The 25,335-nt window shown below is 38.5% G+C and overlaps 1 protein-coding gene across 1 annotated transcript in view; it reads right to left on the bottom strand.

Annotated features, from left to right (window-relative positions):
• Window positions 1-25,335, bottom strand: part of CCDC169 (coiled-coil domain containing 169) — a 72,829-nt gene that overhangs the window by 2,014 nt on the left and 45,480 nt on the right. Inside the window, exons 5-7 of the mRNA XM_019653153.1 lie at window positions 14,605-14,703; window positions 14,333-14,386; window positions 9,723-9,796 (exon numbers count right to left, since the gene is read on the bottom strand). Coding sequence (XP_019508698.1) covers window positions 9,723-9,796; window positions 14,333-14,386; window positions 14,605-14,703 — 227 coding nt within the window. The remainder of the gene's footprint in view (window positions 1-9,722; window positions 9,797-14,332; window positions 14,387-14,604; window positions 14,704-25,335) is intronic.

Raw genomic sequence — 25,335 nt, 5'->3', positions numbered from 1 at the left:
AAAATATTTGCAAATCATATATCTGGATAAGGTCTGGTAATAGAATATATAAAGAACTCTTAAAACACAACAACAATAAGACAAACAATCTAATTAAAAAATGGGCAAAGGTCTTGAATAGACATTTCTCCAAAGAAGATATACAAATGGCCAGCAAGTACATGAAAATATGCTCAACATCATTAGTCCTTAGGGAAGGGCAAATCAAAACTACGAGATACCACACTTCATATCCACTAGGATGGAAAAAAAGAGGGAAAAAAAAAGATAATAGCAAATGTTGACAAAGATGTAGAGTGTAGAGAAATTAAATCCCTCATACATTGCTAATGGGAATATAAAATGGTACAGCCACTTTGGAAAAAAGTTTGGCAGTTCTTCAAAAAGATAAACAAAGTTACCAATTGACCCTGCAATTTCATTCCAAGGCATAGACCCAACAGAACTGAGAACACAAGATGTTGGGCCGGCCGAGTGGCGCATTGATTAAGAGCTGGCTTGGGACGCCAGAGGGCCCCGGTTTGGATCCCACATATGAGGGCCAGTGACACTGCTCTCTACAGCTAAGATGCTGAACAACAGTTCAGCCTGGAGCTGGGCTGCCGTGAGTCCCCAGCGACGGCGTATGCTGCAACCCCTGTGGCAGTGGGTTGCCATGGGCTACTGTATGTAGCCAGCAGCCAACGTGAGCAGCCAGCAGCCGCTGTGAGTGGCCATCCAGAAGCCAGTGACTGATCTGCCTCACCCTGGAAGAGCGCAATGATGGTGCCCACTTGGGCCAGTGAAGCAACATCCTCCACAACTAGACTGAAGAACAAAAGGACAGCAACTTGTCTGTTCCCCTTCCCCCAATTCCCCAGCACTGTTCCCATCCCCCAATTCCCCAATAAAAATCTTTAAAAAACAAAACAAAAAAAAACACAAGATGTTTTGTGTTATGCACAAAAACTCATGCAACAATGTTCATAGCAACATTATTCATAATACTTAAAAGGTGTAAACAATCCAAATGTTTATCAGCTGATTAATGGGTAAACAAATGTGGTATATCCAAAAACTGGAATAAAGTATGATACATGCTCTTACATGGATGAACCTTGAAATCATTATGTTAAGTGACAAAACCAGATACATAAGGCCACATATTGTTTGCTTCCATTTATATGAAATAACAATAGAGACAGAAATTAGATTAGTGATTGCCAGCGGCTGGGGGCAGGGAGAGATAAGAACTGACTACTAATGGCCATGGGGTTTCTTTTTAGGGTGATGAATATATTCTGAAATTATCTACTGGTGATGGTTGCACAGCCTTGTAAATATACTAAATAAAAATCAATGAGTTGCATACTTTTTAAAAGGGTAAATTTTTTTGGTATCTGAATTATATATCAAAATATTTTTTAAATGTATTAATAAAAATTTGGAAATAAACCATTTTCTGTGTTAAAATTTCTTTTAGTTAAATAACGTTTGAATATAATTTCGTCTTCTGGTGTAAATACGGAATTAGCCGCAAACATTCAATTACATCATGTTTTATTAACAGATTATTTATTGTTTACTAAATAATATTTATTGTTTACTAAGTGCTTTTATATTACTTTAAAGACATTTTAAGCAGCTTCCTAAATATGAACTAGTTCTAAAAAATCTGACATAATGACACTAATCATCAAGCTTGGGTATTCTAAAAATATGTTTAGGGCCTGCCGAGTGGCGCGATGGTTAAGAACTGGCTTGGACGCCAGAGGGCCCCGGTTCGGATCCCACATATGAGGGCCAGTGACACTGCCCTCTACAGCTAAGATGCTGAACAACAGCTTGACCTGGAGCTGGGCTGCTGTGAGTTGTCCGCGACAGCATAGGCTGCAGCCTCTGCTGCAGTGGGTTGCCATGGGCTACCGTGTGTAGTCAGCAGTCAGCGTGAGGGGCCAGCAGCCGCAGTGAGTGGCTGTCCAGAAGCCGGGGACTGATCTGCCTCGCCTGGGAAGAGCGCAATGATGGTGCCAACTTGGGCCAGTGAAGCAACGTCCTCCACAACTAGACTGAAGAACAAAAGGACAGCAATTTGTCTGTTCCCTATCCCCCAATTCCCCAGCACTGTTCCCAGCCCCCCAATTCCCCAATAAAAATCTTAAAAAAAAATGTTTAATCTCCTAGGTATCTTTTAGAGCAGTATTTTTCAAACTGCAGAACAAGACTCAGTGGATTGATTTAGTGAATTACAATGGCAATATAAAAAATACAACAGAATAGAAAATATCAGCTGGCATCACACATATTAAAGTAAATAGTGTTTCGTAAATTGCTTCAGTTACATATTAATATATACATGGGTGTACTGAGTCTAAATATGCTATCAGTCTTGGTCAACAAAGTTTGGAAGCCATTTTACACTCCTGAGCAGTGTAGATTTTAAACAAATGACAGTGGCTAAAACCATTGCAAGATTGTATTAGCATAACGGTGTTGTAGATTTGTCACTTGCAGTTTCAAGTCATTGTCGTGTATCTTATTCTCTTTCCACAAATCAATTCTTTTTTACTGTGCTGATTATATTCAGCAAAGTACTATGCTTTGAAGAAGAAAAAAGAGAAGGAGGAGAAGGAGAGAGAGGAGGAGGAGAATCACTAATGTTTATTGAACTAGAGATTTTTTAGTAATCTCTAATTTGCATAGTAAGCATTCAATTTGGGTTTCACCATCCCCATTTTATAGGTGAATAAACTGAGTCTGAAGGTTACTTATAGAAAACCACGTTAAATAATAAGTGGCAGAAGCAAAACTTGAATCCAGTCTATCTGCTTTAAAGCCATTGCAAACTTTCATTTACCACCTTACTGTTCACTATTTTTAAAAATAATGTACTGTATTAGCAACACAAACATTTACACTGCTATTTTGCCTTGAGGAATTCCATAGTCTGCATCTAGTAGATGGACTTTTAGTCGACTTTTTTTTATTTTAATGCAGAGGGTACCAAAAAGGTGTATACAGATTTTAAGACAGGAAAAAAACCTGTATTAAAATTGTAATACTCAATATATACCAATAACGAAAGATGAATACAAGTCATGTTTGACTTCTGCAAATACAAGAGGTGCTCAAAGTGGTTACCATCAGCATCTAGACACTTCTGATTACAGCAAACTACTGCTTGACTTGCTGCTGTTCTACGCCTCCTGGATCTTCCCTTGTGCACATCACACACAGTACCATGTGTCTCAGGCTTATCACAAATGCGTGCAATTGTTGGGTGTGTTGGAGGTCCTGTTCCATACTCATACCTCCATTGTCCTTGTATTTCCACAACGTTCTCAAATTTCAATACCACCTCAAAATGGTCTTGTGCTCCTCGAACGACAACTGTGCTTCTGCCATTTTCTTTAACTGGCCTACCTGTCTCATGGTGACACTAGCATTCATTTGATTAATGAATTTTGAGCAAATGTCATACTACACATTGCTACCATAATTCAATTCAACTTCGAAAAGTAATACATAGATAACATCTCTTAAAATGTATGCATTTTTTTGGTGCCCCCAGTATAAAGTAAAAATAATTACAAAGTACACATATTATTTTTTTATTGGCTATTCCAGTCCTACCCGACAAAAACTAACAGACATTAACAATTAAGATACTAGCAGTTCATTAATTATTACCTTGACTTTTCCTATATACATGTAGACCCAAATTAAGAAGTTCTCAAGGTTTAAATTTTTTTCTACACCTATTTAAAATCTTTCTTGTTCTTTCCTTAGTAGGACCAAAAGAACCTTACAAAAACAACTCCATTTCTTGAATACCTTTTATGAGCTCAGCACTTTAAATTGTGTTAAAAGTAAACATATTCTTGTAGAAAATACTAAAAAATGTAAATATAAGTTATCCATAATCCCACTATACTATTTTGTATTATAACTTTTATTTATTACTCCAGGCAAACATTTTCCTGTGTCAGTTATATATTTTTTAGAAAGTAATTTTTTGTAACTTCATAATGTCATCATAGTTTATTGAATTATTTCATTAATGTTGGATATTTTTATTGTATTTTCTCTACCTAGCTACTTTTCTTATAAAAAGGAGGTTCCCTGAAAAAAATCTGTCTCATAAAGAGTCCTAGAATCCATTTCTCTCAGGTTCTTTGATTGCAGGGCATGAAGGATTGCCTTGTTCTTTTCTTCCTCCAGGGCCTTTAATCACTCTAAAACACTTCATGAACAGAAATTTTTTTTTTAAAAAAGAGGCTGTACCTTAAAGAAAACAAATAAATTTACAATTTCTTATTTTTAGGAACCACTGCTTGTGGTATCAGCTTATGATGTCCTTGCTTGCAGAGATATGATTTCTCATAGTTAATTCATGCCATGGGTCGTCAATAAGGTTACACATTAACTTGCCCAGAAGCTTTCAGCAACTTCCAAACCTCATCCTAAAGAGACTCTTTCTACTATTTATCTTAAAGAGCCTTTTTTTTCAAATCAGTATACATAAAAATCTCTAGAATATACTCATATCTTTCAGCAGCAATACAGATATCTTGTTCATTTGTAGCCATGGTTCCACAAAGTAGGAATATAATAGCTAATATTCATTTAGACACTATCTCTCCTTGATAGATCTTTTAAAACAAAATTTCATAGTCAAATGGGTATTTTCTAATGCTTTTAAAACAAAATTTCATAGTCAAATGGGTATTTTCTAATGCTTTCATTTACTCTGAGCATTAGAAAACTTCATAAGTCAATATTTTAACATTAGCCTGTGTCAGAATATCCACCAAACCAAACATCAAAAACCACTAAAACTTGATTTTTAAAACACTGTTTTAAGTATAACACATATAGAGGAGTGCACAAAACATAAATGGAGAACTCCATGAATTACAATAAAGCAAATACTCATGTAAACACTAGTTAGATCAGTAAACAGAATATTGTCATCACACTGGAAGACCTCCTGGTGCCCCTGCCAATTATTATTCCCTTTCTCCTTCCCATTGGTAACCACTGCTTAGTTTTGCCCATCTTTCATTATGATATGAATAGAATCATATTGTATGATTATGTTACTTCTGGCCTTTTTCACCCAACACTGATAATTATCCATAATATTGTATAAGCTGTAGTTTTTATTGTTGTTATTATTCATATATATTCATGTTATTATTCATGTATATGAATAATATATATGAATATCTGTCTTTATTGCTATATATAATTTTCAAAAATTTTTTATCAATTCTACTATTGATAGACATTTGAGTTATTTTCAGGGCTGTTTTGGGCTGTTATGAATAAAACTGCTGTGAACATCCTTGTACAGGTCTTTTGGTGTAAATGCACCATTCTGTTAGGTATATAACTAGGAGTGGAATTGTTCGGTCACAGACTAGTAAGTGTATGACCAGCCAAATGAAAAAAGTAATGCTAAACAGTATTCCAAATAAGTTGGATAAATTTACACTCCTACCAGTAGTGTATGAGAATCCTCTATTCCTCTATATCTTTGACAACGCTTGGACTCATCAATCTTTAAAATTTGTGGTGATATCTCATAATTTTAATTTGCATTCTGTTGAATGAGTAATGATGTTGAGTACCTTTCCATACGTCCCTTGGTCATTTGGATATCCTTTTCTGTGAGGTGCCTAACACCAAAACTTGATTTTAAGACTAAAATTTGAATCATCAACCAAAGAAGTCTACTAAATTCTAGGTTAGTAACTCAAAACAACAATATGTTAAGGAATTACCAATTATATTTACCTAATTTGGAAGGTTATGGGTATATAGAAATGTTTCTATTATATGATTTATTTGGGTTAGTATTTCCAGAAAGTGAAGGGGTTTTTATCCACTTGTGTACCCATTCATTCATTCACACATGCATTCATTCAAAAATTATTAAACACCTATTTATGCCAGGCACTATATTCAACATTAGGTTTTATCAAAGATGGATGTGAAACACCCAAGGTTAAGCGTGAGCAGTGCCAGAGGGCATAAACAAGCTTACTGAGCAGGTACCCCAGACCATGTCATCCATCTCTGATGCACCAGCACCTCAAGTTCAGTTCAGACCTATGGCATGGAAAGCCCCACAGCCAGTCCTCAGGATGATGTACAGCTGCTGCTACATAAGGAGGCAAGAAGGACTGGGGGTCATTTAGTATTACCTTGCCCAATTTTGCCAGTAAGTGGACAAGTACCTTAGGTATAGTCTAGAAAGGACATGGCAGATAGGGCTCAGACTCTCAAATACAAGGGTCTAGGTCAGCGGTTCTCAACCTTCCTAATGCCGCGACCCCTTAATACAGTTCCTCATGTTGTGGTGACCCCCAACCATAGAATTATTTTTGTTGCTACTCGATAACTGTAATTTTGCTACTGTTATGAATCGTAATGTAAATATCTTTTTGTTTTCCGATGGTCTTAGGCGACCCCTGTGAAAGGGTCATTCGACCCCCAAAGGGGTCGCGACCCACAGGTTGAGAACCGCTCGTCTAGGTCATCCCGTCAGAGGAAAAGAAACCTGCACGTGGTTCATTGAGGAATCAGCTTGGTACCCGGACTGCAGCTGTACTAAAGCCCCATTCCCTCTGCCCAAACCTGTCTCCTCCCTCTCCTGGAGGTGCTGGTGCTAAGAATGCTCACCAGTAAACTTCCTGCATGCTGATTTCTATCTCAGAGTCTACTCCCTGAGAGATCCAACCTACAGACCTAAAAGAGTATTCAATGCAAAACCAAACTGCCCTCATAGACCTGTAGTCTTGCTATATATATGTGTGTGTATTTGGGTTAATATGATTAGAATGAAGAAGTTTTAGTTTCATTAAAAAAAAATTCTTCCTTCACTATTTAAGCAAATTTACATAAGAGAGGTGTTATCTTTTTAAAATAAATTTCAACTGTAAAGTAAATATAAAAAATAAAAAATACATATTCAGGGTGATTATGCAGAAAGAGTTTATTAACATAGCAAGCCCCAGAGTGCTATCCTTAGAAAGGATTGCTTGCAGGCTTGGCCGTTTGCTGGTGTCTGGGAACTTAATGGCAAACATTTTCCTACACTGATATAAAACGTCCCTAAAATGAAAAGAATGGCTCGATGTACCAAAACCGTACAAACAATATGGTTTATGTGAACATCTGATTTCCTTCTGGGAGTCTGGAATTTTGGTATGTGCTAGGCAGAGGGTATCTCTGTGAACAACCCCCAGTAAAACAGTTGGGCACCTAGTATATAATGAGTTTCCCAGGAAGATAAAACTTCAGGTTGTTGTCACCACTCACTGCTGGAGAAATTGTGTTCTCTGTGACTCCACTGGGGGACTCTCAGAAATAAGTTTGTTCCTATTGGGTTGTTGGAAAAGTCATGACACACGTTTGTGACAGATGGCACTAGTTCATTTCTGGAAGTACTAGAGTCATTCGCATCAATATTATTGCTATGTCATTTGACAGCTGACAGTTCTAGCTTCATTCTTAAAAAAAATTGAGCAATTTGGTTGAGTTTTGGAGATTTTACAACAAGTTGAAGATGGAAGACCAAACTGTGCATTTTTGCCATATTTTACTCTTTTACTTCCATAAAGGGAAGAACACGTGTCAAGCTTGTGAAAAGCGGCATAAAGTTTATGGTGACAATGCTCTACAAGAACGTCAGCGGCATAAAGTTTATGGTGACAATGCTCTACAAGAACGTCAGTGTCAACGATGGTTCACGAAATTCCGTGCTGATGATTTTTATCTCAACGACGCTCCTCAGTCAGGGAGGCCCACCGAGATAGATGATGACAAAATAAAGGCATTGATCGAGTCAAACCCACATTACATGACACAAGAGATTACAGAAACATTGAACATCCATCATTCAAGCATTCACGACCACCTGAAAAAAGCCGGGATACATAAGCAAGCTTGATATTTGGGTTCTGCATGAACTCAAAGAAGTTCATTTGACAGCACGTATAAACATCTGCAATATGCTCACTAAAGGTGAGGAAAATGATCTTTTTTGAAGTGACTGATAACTGGTGATGAGAAGTGGATTGTTTACAACACTGTGGTGCACAAACGGTCTGGGTCCCGACATGATAATTCGCCTCATACACCATTGAAAGCAGACATTCTTCAAAGGAAGGTTATGCTCTCAATGTGGTGGGGTTTTAAAGATGTTGTGTTTTTTGAGCTTCTACCAAGGAACCAAACAATCTATTCAAATGTGTACTGTCAGCAACTGGACAGTTTGAACAGATCCATCATCCAGAAACGTCCAGAGCTTGTTAATTGTAAAAGAGTTGTGTTCCATTGCGACCACGCGAGACCACACACAAGTTTGATCACCTGTCAAAAATTATTGGAGCTTGGATGGGGTGTGTTGCCACACCCACCATCCTTGCCTGACCTTGTGCGGTCAGACTTCCACTTGTTTTACTCTCTTCAAAACTCCTTGTGTGGTAAAACGGTTCAATTCAGATGAGGCTGTAAATCAGCACCTTGTTCAGTTTTTCACAAATAAAGACAGGTCCTTCTGTGAACAAGAAATTATGAAGCTCACTGAAAGATGGCAAAAGGTTATCAAACAAAATGGGCAATATATCATTGATTGATCTTTGTCCTTTATATAAATAAATGACCTTTGAAAAACCTAGGCAAAATACATCATGACTTTTCCGACAACCCAATAGCTTCCAACAAAGCTCATCCCACATACCCTTTTCTTTTGATGATTTTGCTTTGTATCCTTTGGCTATAATAACTCTTAGCCATGTGTATAAATATATGCTGGGTCCTATGAGTGATTCCAGGGCATCATGGAACATGGGGACAGTCTTGAGCACCCCCTAACATAGAGGTATCATAGTTTTCAAAGAGAGGTCCTTTTCCAGAATTCACTTTAAATGTTTTAACATTATATTTCCATTGATGAAAATGTACAAAGATAATGAGTTATAGTATAAAGTAGTTATGACTACTCAAAGAATATATTTTTATTCTTCTAGCCAAATATTGGACAAATGTTGCTATCCCATGAATCTCCACCCAAGAAACACTATATTGTGTATACATTGAATACCTATGTTTGGAAGGATTCTGACATATATAGCTAAATTATATTTTGGTTTGCTTTTCATATATTGTTAAGCTATATATGAATATATTCCCCTAATGGGATAAGGCCATTTAAGACAAAGATTGCCTGACTAACTCTTCTGTACTTAATACAGGACTAGGAAAAACTGTGTGAGATATAGCCTCCTAAACCAAGAAAATGTTCTTCTGTTCTTTATTCATCCTAAATTGTTTTTGTTTACATAGGAAAACATAGTTTGAACTGCACTGTCATCTATATTTACTTCAGTGTCCATATTTGCTCACCAAAAATATTAAGGTTGATAATTTAATTATATTTATATTGCTGTTAATGGTGTAGTTTTAAGCCCTCCTTTGAGACAGTATTGTTTTAGCTTAGAAAATAAGGACTCATCATGTTGGAGGACAAACAACTGTTCCTGGCATCTACAAAAATGTATATAAATAGTGAATGGAGAGCAGAAACCTCTTTAAGTCTTTCACCATCTGCTATTTTATATCACTGCTATAAAATCTAGAAGTTCAACCTCCAAAATATAATGGACACCTGTTTTATCAGTTCCATACACATGCAAATATAATTAATTAGAATGGAAAGATAGAGTTAGACTTGCATTTTCACTGGATTATCTTTCATTCTAGGTTGATTCATCTGTTGTCTTTTAGAAAGCTGGTATGAGCCAGAGACCTAAAATACAAACATTTGAGCATTTAACCTCTTATTTCAAAATTTACTTTGGAGATAAGAGGAGGAGTCAATTTTCAGCTCTTTCACAACCAGGTCTGTTAGCAGCATGTATAAGAGAAGCTAGGATAATGGGAAATTCTGGCCCTCTCCAGGTTATAAGGCTTCTGAGGATTATGGAAACCTCTTTATCTCAACCACATGGTCCATACGATTTTTAAGATAAACGTAGAGGAAAATTGTGAAAGTCATATTATCCATGTGGTGTAGATCATTAAAATATTTTGTAATAAACTCTAAATATAAATAATACATGCACTCTGTCATTAAGGTAGATAAGACAGTAGAAGCTGTGGTTTTGTTAAATGAAAAGATATGATCATGTTTTCATTTTTATCTGTTTTGAAATACCACCAGGATACAAAAATTGAGACTTCTGGTGGGTGGTGTAAAAATAATCTGGAACAAATATAATTCAGGAATTGGGGCTGATGACCTTAGAGATGGCAATTGAAGCCACGAGTAAATGAGATCATTTGTTAAGAGCACACATAGGAGAAAGTTGATGATACAAATTTGGGAAAGCAACTTTTAAGGGCTAGGAGAATCACTGAAGATTTTCAGGGTTTTATAATAAATTATAATAAATAATAATAAATTATTATTCATAATTTAAATAATAGAAACAATAGGAAAATCCAGGAAAAAATAGTGTCATGGAAGTAAAGAGGGGGGAATATTTTACAAAGTGAGCATACTAAGCAGAATGAAATGCCCCAGAGATGTCGACTACCAAGAGGCTTGAAAAGAACTCATTGTATTTGCCTATTAAGAGGTAAACACCAATGGTGGGGTCAGAAAGGAGCTGAAGAAGGTCAAGGAGTGAAAAGCAAAGGCAGTGAGTACATCCACTCTTTCATGAAGTTTGGCTGAGAAAAAAAAGCTCAGGTAGTATTTTATGAGAACAGTCAGAGTAAAATAAAAGTTTATTTTGGTGGAACAGGTGAGCATGTTGCAAACAAAGGACAACCACAGCCAATGGAAGAGAGATTAGAACTACAAGAGGAATAATAATTAAGTAAGTTTTAGAGGCAACAGATAGACTTGGGAAGAAGTTCGGGATGTTTTGTCTTTAAGACAGGAGAAGGAACAGGAATGGTGGGTAAAGATATGAATACATTTGAAGGCAATAGGGAAGACCATTGGATTTCACACCCAATGAACCCTCTTCTCTTTGTGTTAGATCATTTATTAGATGTTAAATCATTTGCTAAGAGTGACAACTTCGGGCACTTTGGACCAGAAGATGGAATTCACTCATTTATTCACTCAGCACATGTTACTGAACATCTAATATGTGTCACCACTAGATTAGGCACCTGAATATACAAAGCCAACTCATGACTCTTACAATCTGTCATGGAAACAGCAAAATCAATAGACTGTAGCGTTCACTGCCTTGGCAGAGGTTTTCACAGGCGCTTTGTAAGCATACAGCAGAGGCAACTAATTCAAGCTATGGGGGCTCCACGTCAAAGTGTAGCCATTTAAGAACTAGGGGAAGGACATCCCAGGCAGAAGAAGCAGCAAGGGCCTAAAGGTATAAAGCAACGTGATAGATGCAGGAATTGCATGTATCGTTGGTCTGGCTGCAGGACAGGGTGTGTGTAGGGATACGGTGGAGAGGCAGTCGCTAGCTGTCAGAGGGGACCCTGGAGACCATACCAAGCAACTCTGCCAAGACCCTTCAGACAATACAGTCACTGAAGGCTTTAAAAGGGGAACGACACCAGAATATCTGTATTTCAGAATGATTGCTTGGGCAGCAGAGAAGAAAAATGAGTATGGTGGGGACAAGACTTTAATAGCCATGCTGCTGAGGTTATATCTCAAGTCTGGATCTAAATTTGGGGAGCTCTATTTTCAAATGAACAATAACAAAAAGAGTTGTCCAAAAAGGCAACAGAAATAGCTGGATAGCCTGGTAACTAATGTTACTTGATATTTTAGCTCAGCAAAAAGAAACTATGAGAAGACTGAGCTGTTTTCAAATATTTGAAAACCTGTCATGTAGGAGTGTAGAACAGTTTTGTGTTCTTCAGAGGATGGAACTAAGCCCAAAAGGTTTAAGGAAGTTTCAAGGAAGGAGAATAAGGAGCAGCAGATGAGGCTTTAACAATTCTACCAGTTGGAATTGCCTAACAATGACACAGAATGGCCTCGGGTTCCTCATCTGCACACAAAAGCATTACATTCACCCACCTCCCAGATATATCGCTTGGACTCTATGGTTTAAGTTTACCATGTGTTGCAACAAACTCTAGTCAGTCTCTCTGCCTGACTTTGAAGTGATGCGGTGTACCTGAATAGTTTCCAAAAGCCATGTCTCTACTGTACACACACCGTAGAAACAAAAAGAATCCTGAGATGTGGAAACTCAGTTTCAGTCCAAAGAGTGAAGACAGAAGTATAAACAACAGACTCAGCAAATGTCTCTTCATCTACTAAAGAATCAATTATTTATGTATTCGGTGTGGAAAGAATTGCAAATTATCCATTGACCTTTCCAGTCACCAGAGTATCCACATGGTCAGACCATCTTTGACTACAAAGATTAACAATTCACTCCAGAGTGAAAATCCTTATTAACATGTATACTAGAGAACAGGATTAACATCGTCCTGGAAAGCTGTTAAAATAGGCTTTAATTGTATGTTCAATGATTCTGTTTAAGACTAAGAACTACTCTACCTAAATGAATTTTTCATATAAACAAAGGTAAAGGAGGAAGGCTAAGCAAGTAGAAATTATGATGCCCCTGTCACAGAGAAAGAGGTTAGGGAGGTCAGGGAAAAAGAAAAACAGGAATTTAGTATTCATCATTTACTGGAGTTTATGTGCCAGGTCAACATTTTACATACGTTAGGTCTCTGAACACTACAAATCCCCTGCAAGATGCTACTACTATCTCCCTTCTACAGAGAACAAATAAAAATGAAGACCCAAAAAGGCCACGCTGCAGTAAGTACAAAGTTGGGATTCAAATCCAAATTTGCAATGGCTCCAATGTCTACGGTCTTTCATCATAGCATGGCCTCATACAGAAGGTAGCAATTATACTAAACCTTGAAGGAAGCAAAATGGGCATGTACGAGAACCAGCATGTTCCAAGTCTGCAGAGTCCATAGTCTGCGGAAAGGCATGAGGGTAGGGTACCTGCACTGCAGGAGGAAGCAAGGCTTCCAACCGAGTATCCAGGGCCATCAAGTTTGAACCGATTGTCCATTTTATGGGTAAGAGACTACAAGGAGTAATCTTATTTTGTCTCAATTTCCTGCTGACCTCAGTCAGCCCTAGAAGTCCAAGCCTTCCTTTACCCACTATTGCCCTGATGTTAATTCTCAAATCATTCCCTACATCCACTTACCAACTCCAATCCCCAATCCCAACCCCCTTTCTCTCAATCCTTTCCTGGATCCTCTGCAGTCTCCAGATCAGTGATTAGCAGATTATCTTTATGTCAGACCCAGCCCCCCAGCTGCTCTACCTCCCTGCCCCACAACCCCCAACTATGTCCTAAAGACTCCAATCCTTTTTTTGGCTCTTTTTCTCTTGACTATCACTGTTGGAATTCTTCAGAGCTATATCCTAGACTACCTTTTCTTTTTACCTTGTGTGTTCTCCCTGATGCATATCATCCATTCACATAGCTTCATTTATTTTCTACATGCTAATAACGTTCAAGTCTCTATCTCCAATCTTTATCTCTTTTTTTTCTGAGATTCATATATTCATCTGCTCTTTGATCACTTCCATTTGGATAATGCATATTGAACACTGAACTCATATCCTAATCTTAAAGCATATACCAAAATAAATAATATGGATTAAATAAATAAGGATTTAATTTTTAAATGTCAAGTATTAAGGCATATAATTACTAAAAAATGTGATGAATATTACAAAACATTGAGATGAAGACAATCTGTTAACGTATGACATCAGAAACCATAAATAAAAGATAGCTATGACAGCATAAAAACAAAAACTCGTATAATGCCAACAACATTATAAATCTGAAAGACAAATGAAAAGCTGAAAAATGTCTGTGACATCTTTCATAATTTACAGATCACTTTTCTGTCCTGTCATTTGTAAGTAACACCCTTTCTAGCAATTGCAATGCTATATCTATCCTAGACCTCACCATGCATAATAATAAAGTAAAATGCCTTAAATGTCATGATAGCAGAGGGAACTGCTTGAATTCTAGCAATTATAGATTAAGCTAAAAGAATAACTAAGGAAGTAAATATGCAAAATATTTTCTTAATTTGGAAATGTTTATCTTTTTTACCTTTTTGTAAAAGTTTTATATTTTCCTTTTCATCCTCCATCTTTAGAAACTTGGTACCTTTGCTCTCATAATTCCAACATTTCTCTACCAAACCAAACCAATCAAAAATCTGGAAAAATTAAAACCATAATTCACAGTATGAGGAAACTCTTAGAATTCGGAAGTACAAAAACAAAGGTTACCTGAGACATTTCAGCTAGGCATGCACGGCGCTCACTGTTGGTCTTGTGGTAAGCCTACATGAAAGATACAAAGCACAGAACCCAGTATCAGAGAAGATTTGCAATACTAGCAAGACTAGTACTAAGTTATAGCTCTCTGCTGTTTTATACTAAAATTGTATGGGAAATAGTTTTCTAAGTATTTTATGATAATCATATAGTAGGTTTGTAGATAACACACTAAAAATCATGGCAGTTTCAAAGGAATTTCTCAGTATAGAATAAAAACAAACCTTTGACTCCTGTTCCAATTTCAGTGCATAGACTTTCACTTGATATTCAAGACTCCTTTTTTCTTTTTCTAGTTGTTTAAGTAATATATTTAAGGATTCCTGAAAGCATAAACAGTAAATTTTTACATGTTCTCATATTCTAAACGACAATAAAAGACCATCAGCTTCTTTAATGGCAAATGCCTTCTACCCCATATCATTCTGTGACATTAAAATTCAAAAACATGTACCTTTTGAGTAACAGTAATAGTAATAACTACAATATTTATTGAACCCTAACAATACTGTGCTAAGTGCTCTCCACAGATTACTGTATTTCATTTAATCCCTATTGCAGCCATGGAGATGGCTAATATATTTATTTCCATTTTACTGTTGAGAAAATAGCATCTGACAAAGATTAAATAACTGGGCCAAAGACACACAGCTAATAAATGGTGGAGCTGGAATTAGAACTCAGGTAACCTGAGTCCAAAGGCCACATGTGCTAAATAATGATTCTATGTATAGTCATAGGATGGCTACCAGTATAACAAAAGTAGTGTGATAAAAGAGAGAATAAGGTTGATAACCAGGGAACTGTAAGAACACTGCAGAGTAGGACAGTCCTGGAAACTAAGACCTTAATCCAGATACCCACCCTCATCACAAACAGCTGAAGCTGAATAAGAGGAACAATAATGGATTGCACCAGTTTGGTTTAAAATTTTAATTCCCAAACTAATAACTGATCATTTCAACAAGTCCAATTATCTCTCATATTCTTACCCATTAAATCAAAAAATCTGCAAGTCAAATTTTACACAACTCTTGGTCATGATCTACGCCAGGGGTTGGCAAACTTTTAAGACAGAAGAGCCTCCAGGGGTCAGCAAACTGTGGCTCGCGAGCTGCAGGCTATGAAGTAAAATTTAAAATGAAAATAAAGCTATCATAGTTTCATTTATAAAATTTTTAAAGAATATTATTCACATAATGGTGATTATGTAAAAATATGTTTATGGCTCTCGAATAATTTTTAAATTGTTGTGAGGGACAGGATTGGCTCTTCCAGGGGTCAGCAAACTTTTGAGATGGAACATAGCCAAAGAGTTGCACGTGGCTCGCGAGCCGCAGTTTGCCAACCCCTGATCTAGGCCACTGAATCTATTAAAGGAAACACTCGAAGAAAAATGGAAGTGGCTGATTTAAGCCTCCACAAAGAAAACTCCAAGATATTGTAGAACTCATACCCTTCTCCTGAAACAGCTAATTCTCTAAAAACTTTACTTATTTTCTCTTAGCTACTTGTTAATAATCATTAGAATTTTAAAGAGTGTATAATATCAATAGGATAATTAGATCAGCTGAAACAGAGCAAGTTCTGGTCTCTAAAAATAATACCAGTGGTACAAATCCCTTGGAAGTGACAGTTCTCCACTATGCGTATTTGATTAACATCCCTGTTAAAACAATCAGCTGATACTTCTCAGGCAGACATTATTTGTCTTTGAAGATTACCCATCATAAATGGCTTTCAGTCTCCCTCCCCCAAACACAAACTTGCTCCAGAAGAAAATCAATGAAAGCCCAACAAATGTAAGAGGCAAAACTGGGTTACTTTATAGAACATGTAATCCTTGTGAAAGAAACCACTGCTTAAGTATGAAGAACGTTTGAAGGATAAGCAGGCAGCAATGAAAGGGGTTCAAAATTTTGCTGCCTGGACCCTTGCTCCGAAGAGTCCAAACTTAGGCAACCATACATAGTAATACAGTTCAGTTACATCGTTTCTTAAATAAATTTTTATAGAAGAGAATCTAATGCTTTCTAATGTTGTTTCAATGGGAACGTGCACTCAAAGTTCTAAAAGAAATTAGCTTACAAATAAACTTTTGGAATGGAAATTATTTTTATATTACAGATAACCTGAATGAGATATGATCCAAACCTCTAGAAGCTCACACAAGAAATGTACATACAAAACAGGTAAAATTAACAGTCATATATGATTAAATACCAAAATGTAAAACATAGACAGTAAATGCTTCACAAGTTTTTAAAAGAGGACATTTAATATGGGCTAGAGCATTTAGGGTCCCTCAAATGGGAAGATTTAGATAAGCAAAAAGGAGATAGTGGAGCCATATACTGATCAGAGGCTTTAGTGAGAAATGATTAATCAGTGATAATGAAAGGGCTGAAGCAAAATGAGCAGTAAATAAGAGGCGAAATAAAATAACTAGGGAAGGACACAGCTACAGAAGGTTTTGAATGCTGGGCCTAGGAGTATGAACACTGGAAGCTACAGGAATTACTAAAGGAGTCAAGGACGAAAGCAGGGGTTTAGGCATGTCAACCAAGTGGTGGTTTCTATGACAGATATTTTGTTGTTTGTTGGTGTTGATTTGAGGCTAATCTTTGAGGCTTAAACATTGTTAATATATTTGCTTTGTGTTAGACTATATTTTGCTGCTATTCTCATCCTGACTAGGTTCCTTGTTTTGTTGCCTAATTTTACAATTCATTCATTTATCCAAAAAACAGCCATCAGGTACCTCCTATGTGCCAGGCATTGTGCTGGAGATACCACAGTAAGAATTACAAACCCTGGGCCGGCAGAGTGGCGCGGTGGTAAAGAGCTGGCTTGGGACGCCAGAAGGCCCTGGTTTGGATACCACATATGAGGGCCAGTGACACTGCCCTCTTCAGCTAAGATGCTGAACAACAGCTCAACCTGGAGCTGGGCTGCCGTGAGTCGCCGGCGATGGCATAGGCTGCAGCCCTTGCTGCAGTGGGTTGCCATGGGCTACCGTGTGTAGCCAGCAGCCAGCGTGAGCGGCCAGCAGCCGCAGTGAGCGGCCGTCCAGAAGCCGGTGACTGATCTGCCTCGCCCAGGAAGAGCGCAATGATGGTGCCAACTTGGGCCAGTGAAGCAACGTCCTCCACAACTAGACTGAAGAACAAAAGGACAGCAACTTGTCTGTTCCCCTTCCCCCAATTCCCCAAAAAAGAAAAAAATCTTAAAAAAAAACAAAAAGAAAAAAGAATTACAAACCCTGACCCATCCCCATGAAGTTGACAGTCTCATAGGGGACATAGAATGTTTTTTATCTTGGTGAATGTTATATGTCAGCCTGAAAAGAATCTGTTCCTGCTGTTGTTAGATAGGATATTCTATAAATGTCAATAGATCAAGTTGATTGTCTTCTTCAGGTCAACTATATATTTATTGGTTTTTTTGCCTGTTTGATCTATCAGTTACTGACAAGGAAGTGTTGAAGTCTCCAACTAATAGATTTGTCTATTTTTCCCCCAATAATTCATCACAATTACCATTTAGTTGTTGCTACCAGCGTATGTTTCCAGCAGCTCTGTTCCAGGTAAGCAGATCTCAGTGACTAACCAGATTTGTCTGTTTATACAGATTTCAGGGTGGAAGTTTGCCCTGCAAACTCGGTTCTCTAATGGATCTAGAAGAGCCATTGATGATCACGTTTTCACTTTTCATTGTTGTTCTAATGGAAGGATTGATAACTTCCAAGGGCTACACATATGGGAGGTGAAGCCAGAAGTTGCAAACTCTTTTTGACCCTATTTCTAATTAGAAGGGAAAGCTCACATCCTCCACATCAATGGCTGCACACCCTATACCTAAAGACTTATCCACCTGCTTGAGCAGTGAGACCACATCTGGCACAGCTGCTGCTGTTGGGGCTACTAAGTGGTCATGTCTGCGGGAGCCTACAGGCTTTCTCCAATATCCATCCCATTTTTCAGGGGCCAGCCTGGCAAATTAAACAGAGCTCAGATTGGTATCCACTTCCTTGCGTCTTTGAGGTCTTTAACTGTGGAGCCAATCTTCGCTGTCCTCCCTGGTGTGAGAAATTGTTTTCGGTTTACGATTTGGCCTTGGGTAGAGAGGGCAGAGTTTTTAAAGTTTCCATTTGGTCTTTCCCACCATGATAGCTTTTATTTCAGGGATGATGGCCTGACATGGCTGTCAACTTCAACTGCTAGGTACTTGTATGTCTGTTTCAATTACATCCTGTGGAGCAGGGGAGTCTGTCGGCACCTGGGCCCAGCGACTTGGACTTAGGGTATGGATTCCCATTCTGACGATCAATGTCGACTCAGACCTCAAAATGCCTGGTTACTTCCTGTCTCACAATGTACAGTCATCTGTGTAAGTGGCCAGAGGTCCCTTAGGGGGGTGGGATTAAGACTGATGGTAGTGTCAGGATATAAACTTGGACTGGTATACAATAATAAGGTCCCTTCTCCTAGAACTCAGCGACCTCTTTGGTCAATGATTTCTGGATCTGAAAATTTGTTCAGGTCTGAGAAATGAAGAAAGAATTATGCTTTCCATTGGGTTAACTGTCCTCAGCCTCCAGAAGTCTTGTTTTTTTTTGTTTTTAAATTATAGATGTTAAACAGCACCCTCATTCATTGGCCTAGTAGCCAGGAGAGAAGGTGGAGGCAGCTCCTGGCAGGAACTGTTGCCTTGTTGAGAAGTGGCCTCTGCAGCATCTATCTTCCAGGACAGTGAGGGTTCTAGCTCTTAACAGTGCTAGAGGTGGGCCCCCTCTATACACCCAGAGGGTCCAGGTAAAGCTGTAGGGTCAACAACCTCTGGGCATCCATCCAGGTGTCCTGTCACGATTTCCAGGACCCCTGCTTGTTCCTATCAGGGCCCTGCACTGCACTTAACAGACCTGCAGGGCCTGAAGCTCTCACAACTGAGTCTTCAGCCATGGTGTTCTATTGTGTCTGCCCTTCCACTCCTGGTACAGGAGGCTGCTTTGGAGGCTAGCACCAAGGCTCTGCCTTCCACTTTTCGATATGAAGTGCTTTGTTAACTGTTCTCGGTCTCTCATTATCCTTACACAGGGTGTCAATACAACTTAGCAATAACCCCGTATTTTCTAAATGCCTGCATCATGGCTTCTTCCACAGTACACCCCTCCACCAGACCATTTTGCAAGGTCACCATCAGTGAAGTCTTTTAGCAATTGAACTGCTACACTGGTGCCACATCTACCAAACAGCACCATCCTCTGCCTGCCATGCAGAGTCAGTCAGTCCCAAATCCCCGTCTTACCTCCTGTTTTCTCAGTTGGTCTTCTAAGAAGCAGACATCAAGATAGGGTTAACCGTGAAAAGATTTTATTATCATGAAAGGAACTAGGGAGGGGCAGGAGAAGGCTGGGAAAGCAGTTCATTGTGATGCAAGTCTGAGCCTGAGTGAAAGAGGAGGGAGAGCAGTTGTGTGGAAGCAGAAGCATCCTAGGCTGGCATGCCACCTAAGGAAAGTTTGGCAAAGCTGGCAGGGAATCCATAGGCCCATGTCCACCAACAACAGAGTCCCAGTATCCCAGGAATGTGTGTGTCTGAGTATACCCACTGCACTCCATCAAGGGCAAGGAACAGACTGTGGGAGGAAGGTCTTGATGCAAAAGCAGAGATGGATTTTGAAGCCCAACACCTGGGGTCATTCCCTGTCCTGGGAAGTCTGTGAGATGCGTTCTCTAAACTGTCTCTTCTTTAGAGCATTTCAGTTTTTCAACTGAAGACTCCTCTGATTTCCCAGTGAGGTTTAATCCCAGCTGCTGGTTGTCTGGGAGTTAGGGCAAGGGAAGAGAGGTGAGAGTTCCACTAGTCAGACTGCATATTTTCATTTAATTCCACCATTCTTAGACCTGTGTCTCACTCTCACCCTTCCCTGTGCCTGAAGCCCCAAAGTCCACAGTTATTGCAGGCTAATTTCTCCAGAAAATAGGCCACTGAATAAAGGAGGATATCCTGGCTACATAGGGTGGCAGAGGCATCCCAGTGGCCTCCTGCTTCACGTATATATGTTCAACTAATCTCCCAGTGTCCAGGTCCTTCCTCACTCCCACCCCCTTCTTCAATACCTGGTGCAGCCCAGTTCTAAAGCACAAAGTGGCTCTGAAAATTGATCACTTTGTTTTCACTGATGAATTCCTCTCTGCAGGCACTTTGTTGTTGCCTCCTCAACTCTGTCAAGTCAATGATGATTCCTCTAACTTGTTTAAATCTTCACTGGCTGAGATCACTGTCTCTATTCTTCTTACACATTTACTTCAACTATCAACTATCATTTCTCTGCTAATAAATATCACAGGCAAATCTAAAAATAGAGTCCTGGGTGCTTATTCCTAACATTTTCTCGATACCTCAAACTCAACCAAAACTATAATTTATAAAGCACCATACTTCAATAATTTTTCTTTAATAATTTTATACTTAAAGACTATGAATTGTCAAATAGAGCATATTTGAGATGTTAACCCCCTGTCCTGGTACTTGAGGTAGGAATGCCTAAAAACTTTTTAAAGTTAACAAAATTTTGGAACGTATTAATTTCATAAACCTTATAGATACTATGTGGAGAATGTATTATGTAGCAGCTTTATGTCAGATGAGGACCTCTTGCTTCTTCCTTCTGACTGTCTTAATTACCACCTTCACTTTAACACCTTGATTCTTCTCCATTTAGCTTCTAACACACCACTGTGCCTCCAGCCCTGTGTTTTTTTGTTTCCTGTAGGCTCATCATAGTGACACAAAGTATTTTTATCTTCTCTGTTTAGCCTTAGTACTACTCCCCACATACAGTATTCATGGGATCCACCTCACTCTCTTTCCCTGCACCTGCTCCCTACAGATTGAGTGTTAAACAAACTATACTTTGAAATTATGCTATAACTCAGAAAATTATTGGGTTGTTGGAAAAGTCATGACATATTTTGTCTATGTTTTTCAAGGTCATTTATTTATATAGAGAACAAAGATCAATCAATGATATATTGCCCATTTGGTTTGATAACCTTTTGCCATCTTTCAGTGAGCTTCATAATTCCTTGTTCATAAAAGGACCTGTCTTTATTTGCGAAAAACTGAACAAGGTACTGATTTACAGCCTCATCTGAATTGAACGGTTTTACCACACAAGGAGTTTTGAAGAGAGCAAAACAAGTGGAAGTCTGACAGCGCAAAGTAGGCAAGTATGGTGGGTGTGGCAACACATCCCATCCAAGCTCTAATAATTTTTGATGGGTGATCAAACTTGTGTGAGGTCTCACATTGTCGCGATGGAACACAACTCCTTTACAATTAACAAGCTCTGGATGTTTCTGGATTATAGATTCGTTCAAACTGTCCAATTGCTGACAGTACACATTTGAATTGATTGTTTGGTTCCTTGGTAGGAGCTCGAAAAACATGACACCTTTAAAACCCCACCACAGTGAGAGTATAACCTTCCTCTGATGAATGTCTGCTTTTGATGTCGTTTGAGGTGAACCATCACATCAGGACCAAAACGTGTGTGCACCACAATGTTTGCACACCACAATTGTTGTAAACAATCCACTTCTCATCACCAGTTGTCAGTTGCTTCAAAAAAGAATCATTTTTCTCATGTTTAATGAGCATATTGCAAATGTTTATATGTGCCATCAAATGAACTTCTTTGAGTTCATGCAGAACCCAAATATCGAGCTTGTTTACATATCCCAGCTTCTTCAGGTGTTCGTGAACTCTTGAACAATAGATGTTCAATGTTTCTGCAATCTCTCATGTCGTGTAATGTGGATTTGACTTGATCAATGCTTTTATTTTATTGTCATCAACCTCGGTGGACCTCCCTGACTAAGGAGCATCGTTGAAATCAAAATCACCAGCATGGAATTTCATGAACCATCATTGTCACTGACATTCTTGTAGAGCATTGTCACCATAAACTTTATGCAACTTTTCACAAGTTTCACACGCGTTCTTCCCTTTATGGGAGTAAAACAGAAAATATGGCAAAAATGCACAGTTTGGTCTTCCATCTTCAACTTGTTGTAAAATCTCCAAAACTCAACCAAATCACTCACTTTTTTTTAGAATGAAGCTAGAACTGTCAGCTGTCAAATGACAGCAATAACATAGATGCAAATGACTCTAGTACTACCAAAAATGAACTAGTGCCATCTGTTGCAAATATGCATCATGATTTTTTTGACAACTCAATAGCATGGTTCATTGGACCAATCTCATGAGAATAAGGCAAATATAAAAAGAAATTACGTCAATTAATATACCCTATCACATCAACAGGCTAAACAAAATCAAATTATCATATCAAAAGATGCAGAAAAAGCATTTGACAAAAAACCAGCACCTATTCATGATATGAAAGAAAGAAAGAGAAACCACAACCTCAGTAAACTAGGAATGGGGGAAACTTTTTCAACTTGATAAAGAATATCTGCAAAAACCCTTTAGTAACATCATACTTAATGGTGAGAAACTTGAAGCTTTCCCACTAAGATCAAGTATAAGGCAAAGATATTCCTTCTTCACCACTCCTTTTCAACATTGCACTAGAAACCTTTGCCAATGCAATATAGCAATAAAAGAAATTAAAATGTATATAGATTAGAAAGGAAGATAAATAACTATCATTGTTTACAGATGATATTATCACCTATGTAGAATATCCAAAAGAATCAACAAAAAACCTCTGGAACTAAGAAGTCATCATAGCAGGGTTGCAGGATACAAGGTTAATATACAAAAAGTCAATTACCTTCCTATACAACAGCAAATGAACAAGCAGAATTTGAAATTAAAAACAATACTATTTACATTGGCACCCCCCAGAAATGAAATACTTAGGTATAAAACTAGTAAAATACATGCATGATCTCTGTGAGGAAAACAACAAACTATGATGAATAAAATCAAAGAACTAAATAAATGGAGAGATATTTCATGTTCATGGATAGGAGGACTCAATATTGTCAAGATGTCAGTTCACCCCCACTTGACCTATAGATTCAATTTTGAAAACCCAATCAAAATTCTAGTGAGTTATTTTATAGATATAAAGAAATTAATTCTAAAGGTTATATGGAGAGGCAAAAGATTCAAAATAGTCAACACAATACTGAAGGAGAAGAACAAAGTTGAAAGACTTATGCTAACCAACTTCAAGACTTACTATAAAGCTACAGTAATCAAGACAGTGTGGTATTGGCAAAAGAACTAATAAATTGATCAGTGGAACAGAATAGAGAGCCCAGAAATAGACTCCCAAGACAAATATGAGTTGTGACAATTAAGTTTGCAAATTTGTTGCAAAGATATTGCTAAACTTTTTTATATCAGAGGGATTATTCATTATGAGTTTGTACCAACTGGACAAACAGTTAACCAAGTTTACTATTTGGAAGTGCTGAAAAGGCTGTGTGAAAAAATTAGACAAAAACAATCTGAACGTTTGGCCAATTCATGGCTCTTACATCACAACAATGCACCAGCTCACACAGCACTGTCTGTGAGGGAGTTCTTAGCTCGTAAATAAATAACTGTATTGGAGCATCCTCTCTACTCACCAGATCTGGCCCCTGATGACTTCTTTCTTTACCCAAAGATAAAGGAAATATTGAAAGGAAGACATTTTAATGACGTTCAGGACTCAATGGTAATACTATGAAAGTTCTGATGGTCACTCCAGAAAAAGAGTTCCAAAATTTTTTTGAAGGCTAGACTAGGCGCTGGCATTGGTGCATAGCTTCCCAAGGTGAGTACTTCAAAGGTGACCATAGGGATAAGGGATATTCAGTGATGAGGTATGTAGCACTTTTTCTAGGATGAGTTCATGAACTTAATTGCCAGACCTTGTAGATCCTTTGTCAACTCATCTTTGACAAGTAGCAGAGGCAATAAAATGGAACAAAGATAGTCTCTTCAACAACTGGTGCCAGATAATTGATCATCCAATGCAAAAAAAATGAATCTAGACACATGTCTTGCACCCTTCACAAAAAAATAACTCAAAATGGATCACAGACCTAAATGTAAAATGCAGAACTATAAAACTCTTAAAGATGACATAGGAGAAAACATAGATGATTTTAGGTATGGTGATGCCTTTTTAAATACAACATCAGAGACACTACCCATGAAAGAAATAATACATAAGCTGTTCTTCATTAAAATTAAAAACTTTTACTCTGCAACAGACAATATCAAGAGAGTCAGAAGACAGGCTATAGACTGGGAGAAAATATTTGCAAAAACACATCTGACAAAAGACTATTATCTAAAACATACAAAAACCTCTTAAAACTCAAAAACAAACAACTCAATTAAAAAATGGGGAGAGAGAAAAAATGGCCATGGTAAGGAAGTCACTGAGTTTGTTCTCGCAACCCACGGCAATTTTGGCAGTGAAAACACAACTCTACGAAACATGCTGAGCAGCAAAGGGACTCCCACATGGACTACTTGGAGGTGGGCAGACCTGGCGGGTTCGGGAATTGGGAAGCGAGGCGCGTGGAGACATGGGCAGCGCCCGGGCTGCTGAGTCCAGGGATCTCAGCAGATGGGAAACTTCCCTCACCTGTTCTCCGGCCCACGCGCGCTGCGGCGGAGTCCTCAGGCCGCGCCCGCGAAGAAGAACTGAGGAGGAGGGTGCGTGAGTGGAGGCACGGACTGCTTGCGCCCACTGCGGCGGGGACGCGTATTCTCAGTAGATTGGAGAGTGCTCACCGCTCTCTTCTTACCCCGCTGGCGCGCGCGCTAAGGCAAAATCCTCCGGCCGTGCGCAACGCAGATCGGAGGAGGAGGGTGGGTGCGTGAGCAGAGGCATAGGCTGCTCGCAGCCAGGTGGCTGAGACGGGGAATCTCAGTAGACTGGACAGTGCTCACCGCTCTCTCCCTACCCCTCCAGCG

This window comes from Hipposideros armiger, unplaced genomic scaffold (assembly GCF_001890085.2).
Source record: "Hipposideros armiger isolate ML-2016 unplaced genomic scaffold, ASM189008v1 scaffold_198, whole genome shotgun sequence".
Taxonomy (NCBI): Eukaryota; Metazoa; Chordata; class Mammalia; order Chiroptera; family Hipposideridae; genus Hipposideros; species Hipposideros armiger.
Note: the sequence above shows the minus strand (reverse complement) of the source record. Positions and strands in the feature narration are given on the sequence as shown.